This window comes from Chrysochloris asiatica, unplaced genomic scaffold (genome assembly GCF_000296735.1).
Source record: "Chrysochloris asiatica unplaced genomic scaffold, ChrAsi1.0 scaffold00423, whole genome shotgun sequence".
NCBI lineage: Eukaryota > Metazoa > Chordata > Mammalia > Afrosoricida > Chrysochloridae > Chrysochloris > Chrysochloris asiatica.
In genome coordinates, this window is record NW_006408941.1 from 236902 (window position 1) to 243873 (window position 6972).

Sequence of the window (6972 nt, forward strand, 5' to 3'; positions counted from 1 at the left end):
TTGGAGGCCAAGATGGCCAAATTTCATCTCTCATACTTCGGACATATTGTCAGGAGGGACCAGTCACTGGAGAAGGATATCATGTTTGGTAAGGTAGAGGGTCAGAGAAAAAGAAGACCCCCAACGAGATGGATTGGCCAAGTGGCAGCATTGATGGACTCAAGCATGGCAGCAGTAGTGAGGTTAGCCCAGGATCGGGCAGTGTTTCGTTCGGCTGTGCATAAGGTCACTATGAGTCAGTACCAACTCGATGGCACCTAACAACAACAATATTAATATTTCACGGCTCTCCACAAAGGATCATCATCTTCACTACTTTTGGGGGTTCTGACCCATTACCTGTTCAATAAGTAAGGAAACTGAGGTACAGGGAGACTGGATGATAAAAGTTCAGCTCAAAGATGGATTCAAACCCAGTTCTTTTGTCTCTTGAGTCACTGTCTTCAGGAGACTATGAGACTGTTTCTTACCCAGATTCTTAAGTTTTCTTCTCAGATTTCTAAAAAATCCTTCTTCTGTTTTCTATAGCTTGTTGGCAGGAGAGCCCTGAGTTCAATTATAAAGATCTCTATCTTATCCTACTTCTGAACCTACCTCTGGTATCAGTGCTCTGAGAGTTGCCAACCACGGCCCACCTAAGCCTGCCCTACTCCTGACCTCCTCAGCCCACCCCAAATTCTGATGTCTGAGTCTCCTGTGATGGGCTTCATCATCCCTGCTCTTGGTCTCTGGTCTGACTTGGAGACTGATCCTTCTCTGTCAGATAAGGGGTGACACTGTTGTGATTTGGTTCCTATTCTTTATATTTGAGAAACAAGGCTGGGCTGGGAATCTCGGGTGAAGTCTATCAGGTTGGCTTTAGTTGAGGGGTAAGGGATCAAGATCACATGAAGTACGGTTTGGCAATCAGTGATAGGGAAAGGATGTGTTCAACCACAGTTCTTTATCACAGCCAGAATTACTGATCAATTCATACTTCATTTTCTATAACTAAAAACAATAAGCATCTAAACAGGACATTACTAATAAGCCCCCATAGGTCCAAATAAACCTGAAATTGGAGTCACAGCATCTTCTGGAAGTCACAGGCAGACAAAATCATAGGTGGACAAAATCGAGGCTTCTGATCTTCAGACCCACCTATAGTATGAGTTTCTGAAACGTAGGCCAGGAAAAACAGAGTGATGGTGGAGCCAAAGCCAGGGAGAAAGAGACAAGTCAAAGCACCTGTAGGTGATGTGCTTCTGCCTCCACTTTTGTCCAGTCAGGGCGTAGCGCTTGTTTCTCCGCCTACGGCTCAAGTGGGGGTGATCAGGAACACCACATCGAGGTTTCTTCATCCACCTGGGCAGAGAAAGGACACACACATTAATACGGTAGACACTGGTCACTATAAGAAGGCAATCTCCCCAGCCCCAGTGTGATTGGCAGCACACATCCTCACCTTAAACCTTGGAATGTCCCCAAAAGGACCATGACTGATAAACTCATTCATTCATTCACTCAATCCAATATGATGAAACATTGCTCTAGAAGAGCCTGGGGATCAGCAGAACTTAGCTCAGTAGTTCTAGATCCACCTCTAATCATTGTTGTTTTTGTTGGTAAGTGCTGTTGAGTCAATTCCAACTCAAGGTGACCCTATATAGGGTTTCCAAGGAGGGACTAGTGAATTTGAACCGCCAACCTTGCAGTTCAAACCAATCTTGTGGCCCAATGCTTTATCCCACAGTGCCACACCAGGACCTCTAATCATAGGACCCTGGAAAATGACTGGACCAAGGTAAACTTCAGTTTCCTCATCTGCAACATGTGAATTATAGTCCTTGCCTTGATTACCACCTAAGGTTGAAGAAGTCTTAAATGAGAGAGTGTATATGGAAATGCTCTGTAAGTATAATGCGATCATATCACTCCCTGATTTAAAACCCTCCAATGGCTTACCCAAACACCTAGAATAAAACCCAACTCCTTGTCCTAAACCAAAACCATACTCACTGCCATTGAGTCGATTCTGACTTGTAGTAACCCTATATAGGAGCAACTGGTGGATTTGAACCCCTGGACTGCTAAGCCAAGATCAGCAGTGCAAACCCACTAGCTGTTCCTCAGGAGAAAGATGAGGCTTTCTGTTCCCATAAAGATTTATAGTCTTGGAAATGCTATATGAGGTCTCTATGAGTCAGAATTGATTTGATGACAATAGTCGTGGGTGGGTTCGAGCTACCAACCTTTGAGTTTGCAGTGGAGTGTTTTAGACCACTGTTATTGTTTTTAAGTGCCATCGAGTCTGTTCTGACTCACAGTGACCCTGTATAGGATTTCTGAGGAGTGACAGGTGGGTTTGAACCACCAACCTTGTGGTTAGCAGTCCAGTGATTATACTACAGCACCACACCAGGACTCCACACTAGACCATAGCCCTTACCTAACTATCTAGCTCCTGTCTCCTATCCAACATCTTCACCCTGCTTCTGTCCATACACTATGCTCCAGCTACAGTGACCTGTCTCTTTGCATTTGCTATGCCCTCTGCTTATGAGGTTCCCCTGCTCCACATGATGTGTTGTAACTTTACCTTATTAAAGTCTCTGTGCAAGTGTCACCAGTTCAAAGAGGCCTTCCCTGTCCGGCCTATCTAAAATATCCTCCCCTTCTCCATCCTACCACTATCTTCTTACTCTCATTATTTTTCTTCATAGCATTTACCACTACCGGAAATGATATTATGGATATACCGTCTCAGTTTTTCTTTGCCTTTTATATTAGATCCTAAAATCTATGGGGATATGACCCTTGCTAGTATCCCTAGTACCGGCAGAGAGACTGATCTAGAAGGTGCTCAATAATTATTTGTTGAATGGATGAATGAATCAATCAAAACTATCCAACAATAAAATGGGAGACAGGAAATTCTCTTTCACTATTGGTGTTCAAGAAATACAGTATGGGTGTAAACAGCCAAGAATAAAAGCCAAAGTCCTTGGAATATAATTCTCTATAGCACCGGATACTACATTGTAGTGTGATCTTTAAATCTATTAGTCCATTGTCCATAATAAATGGTAAATTCTGTAAGGACAGAAATTATGTCATATTCTTCTTTATGTCCCCCAAAGTCAATGCGGTCCAGTCCAGTGCCTAGAATGAAGTACATTCTGATAACTATTTGTTATCAGGTAAAGTCCCAGAAGGGAATAGTTGGCCTGGGATATCATGGGGGATTTTTTAAAACAAAGGAACCAGGAAGGGAGGTTTGACAGATCATGGCCAATCGAGTCCAGGCTGTCCCTGCATTTTCTCCATCTGTGCTGGTTTAAGGACTAACTTACTAAATTGGAGTTTGGGATTTCTGGAAGGGAAAACCGTGTGGCCTCATTTGCAGTTTTGTTAAAAGCAGTTGTCATTGGCAATAGAGAGAAGAAGACAGACCATTTTAACCAATATTAAAAGCCCTTTGAAGGAAGTGACCAGCTCTTTCTCTTTATGTGCTCCACCTTGCCCAGACCAGTGTCCTATACTACTGTTGTTGTTGTGAAGTGCCAATGAGTTGGTTCCGACTTATAGCAACCCTGTGTAGGGTTTTTGTGGAGTGGCTGATGGGTTTGAACCACTGACCTTGTGATGTTTCCCAAGATAGATACTCAAATATAGTCCTTTAAATTGTGAATACAGCTTCCTTTTACCAACAGCCCTGGGAAGAGAACCCAGAGCTATACCAAATGCTATACTAACACTGAATTAAATCTGGAAGGGTCCCTGGAGGAGGAAACAGCCCCAGAGAAAGGCAGCGATTGCCTAAGATCACAGAGTGTAAACTGAAAGTAAGGTCTCTAAATCCTGCACCACACACACACCGCCACTCAGGTTCTGGATTAAGTACGAATGCCTTCTTCTCTTCCAGGCCTCCAGACTATCTCTCCCCACCTTCCTATGAAGAAGTCAGGGCAAAACTGCCAGAGTGAAGTGCCATCTTCTTCCCTTGGATTGTTCCCTCTGCCTCCTCCTCTCACTCTCTGTCCACCTGCCACTTTCTGAATTTTGTCCAACAGGCCTGGGGCTTTCTGGAATTGTGTAAAACCCAAGGCCAGCTGGCGCTTCAGCAGAGATACCAGTGCCCCTGTCCCATCATGCACACTGCTCCTGGAGTCTGCACAAAGCCCTCAAAATAACCTCTGCTTTGAGAAGTGACTGGGCTCTCTCTTTAAGCCACTCACTTGTGAGTCAGCAGGATCAAGGAGTCCACTGTACTCACAACATCATCCAATCAGCCAAATGCATTATCTCAGAACTTCACAGTCTCAAAATCAAAGAATCTTAGGGGAAAAAAAAATGTTCAGAAAGAAATTTAGGATCATGAAACCCCTGACTTACCCAGTTTTACATCCTAAGACTATGTAATGGGATCCTAGAATTTAAGAGCTACAAACCAACTTCATTATACAGATGAGTAAATTGAGGCCCAGAGAAGACTTTCTCCAGGAGTTACTGACCTTGGAGCAGATCGATCAGGTGGAATACTACATTATCATTTTCCTGTGCCTCTAACTCTATATTCCCTTGCATCTCTACCCAACCCTGCTTTCCTTCCACCTTGGCTCAAGAGCCCATCCCTTATTACCACTATAGGAACTCATTCCAGCTCTTTTCCACGTCTTCATGTCCTTCTTTACTAATGGCTATTTTACAAACAAATTTAAATATGTGCAGCCCTCTCTCATTTTAAAGAACCATCCCCCACAGCAGTCATCTTCCCACTCCAATCTGACTTTGTCTCCACCATTCCACTGAGGTTGATAACAACCTTCTTGTCATTAAATTCAGTCATTACCTACTTGACCACTCTGCAGCAGCTGACCCTGCTGATCATTCCCCCCTTCACTGTCATGACTTCATAGTCCCAGGCTTCCTCTGCTTCTCTCTGGCTGTTCCTGCTCAACTTTCTTTATGGGGTTCCATCCCCAGCATTCCTCTCCCTCAGTGATCTTTGTCATTCTAGTGGTTTTACTTACTTGCCATTACCCCCTAAATATGTCCATGAAACTCAACACTTTTCTTCCAAGTTCCAGAATTGTGCAAGCGGATGACTATGTTGTTCATTAAATAGTGAGTCTCTGGAGGGCAGGGATTATAGGCTCAAGCAAGTGCTTTTCATATAGGCACTCAATAAATGTTTGATAAATGGAACAAGAGTTGCCAACTCATTATCATTCAAGAGTTCTTGTATCAAATGAGACATGTATCTCAGGGAACTCCAAAATGGCGACTCATAGAAAACAGAGCCAGAGGAAACTTAAGAGACCATCTATAACCCTGTCCCTCATTTTATTTTATTTTAACTTTTTACATCAGGTGAAGGTTTATAGAACCGATCAATTTCCCATTCAACAATTCATACACATTTTGTTTCACATCATTGATTGCAATCCCTACAATGTAACATCACTTATCCTACTTCTGCCCTCTGTTTCCTGTTTTTCATTCTTCCTTCTTTCCTAATCCTTTTGAAATTTTGTCCGTGGGTAAATGCTGCCCCTTTGATCTCAAGTGGTTGATTATTCTAACCTATGCCTATCTCCCTACTGTTATTGCTCCCCTTATTATTGTTGTTGTTAAGTGCCATTGAGTACATTCTAACTCATAACGACCCTGTATAAGGTTTCTGAGGAGGGGCTGGTGAGTTTGAACCATCGATCTTGTGACTCAAACCTACCTGCTGTTCAGTGCGTATCCTACAGCACCACATCAAAATCTGTGTGTATTGTTTGACTGAAAATTGAGTCATAGGGTAAGTTCATTTTCAGATTTAAAGGGTGAGCCAGGGCCTTAGCCTGGGGCTGGGGGGTTAGTTCTACCCATCTTTATCTGACCAGTCAGCTTGATTTTTTTTTAAATAATATTTTAAATTTGTGTTCCACATTTTTCTTTTACTTTATCCAGGACCTCCTAATGTGATCCCTTTCAGAGCAGTTGGAAGTCCAGTCCCTCATTTTAATGATAAGGAAGTAGAAGTCCAGAGGGTTAAGAGGTTTGTCCAAGGTCACACAGCAAGTTTATGGTAGAACTGGGGCTTCCATTTCAACACATCCCTAGCTCCCATAAAAAGACACCTTGGGGTAGTCCTTCCCAGGAGAACACTGCAGGAGTAAAAGGTAGAGGAGTAGGTTGAACATTGTGTGTACACAAGTCTATGAAAAATGTGAATCCAAATGTAAGTCCAGAAAATTAAAAAGACAAGGTCCTAGCAAATCTTACTCGATTGTTGTCTGATCCAACACACCGGTGACAGGGATCCCGTAAAACTGCTGCATAGTGGAGACTGCTGACTGTAAGGCCTTCCCTGAGTGCAACGCAGATGCCCGGGAATCATAGGGAAGTAGGTAGCCATATGACTTTAACCAGCTCTGAAAGACACGTGAAAGAAAAGGACGCATTATGCTGGAGAAAGCTGTGTTCTACCTGGGCAGAGATTTGCCCTTGACACTAGGGATCATTTTACCCAAATGACTCATGGCCTCATGCTCTGATTTCTTCCTCCTTCAATTCATCCTACACACACTGTCAAATGAGTCTCCAGAAAACACAGCTCTTCACAGCTTACTCCTCTGTCAGAAACTTCTCACTGGATCTTGGCTGACTACAGAATAAGATTAAATTAAATCTGCATTCAAGGCACTAACCTGCCTCCTTGCCCATTTACTCAGCAGTTTCTACTGGCATCTGAAGAGTCAAGAACATAAAAACAGTTGATTCTCTGAAGTTGAGTGGTCTGTTGGAATATGTGTGCCACCCATTGTGTATAAGGCTAGGGACTGATGCAGAATCCTGAGATTACCTACATTCCTTATTGGTAAGTAAAAAAACCCAAATCATTATAAATAAATATAAAACCAAAACCTGTTGCCATTGAGTCGATTCTGACTCCTAGCAACTCTACAGGACAGAGCAGAACTACGTCATAGGTTTTCCAAG

The 6972-nt window shown here is 43.0% G+C and overlaps 1 protein-coding gene across 1 annotated transcript in view; it reads right to left on the reverse strand.

The window, feature by feature from the left end:
- Positions 1-6401, reverse strand: part of MMP24 (matrix metallopeptidase 24 (membrane-inserted)) — a 41137-nt gene extending 34736 nt beyond the window's left edge. Inside the window, exons 1-2 of the mRNA XM_006876867.1 lie at positions 6256-6401; positions 1228-1344 (exon numbers count right to left, since the gene is read on the reverse strand). Coding sequence (XP_006876929.1) covers positions 1228-1344; positions 6256-6311 — 173 coding nt within the window. The 5' untranslated portion in view covers positions 6312-6401. The remainder of the gene's footprint in view (positions 1-1227; positions 1345-6255) is intronic.
- Between the last annotated feature and the right edge of the window lie 571 nt (positions 6402-6972).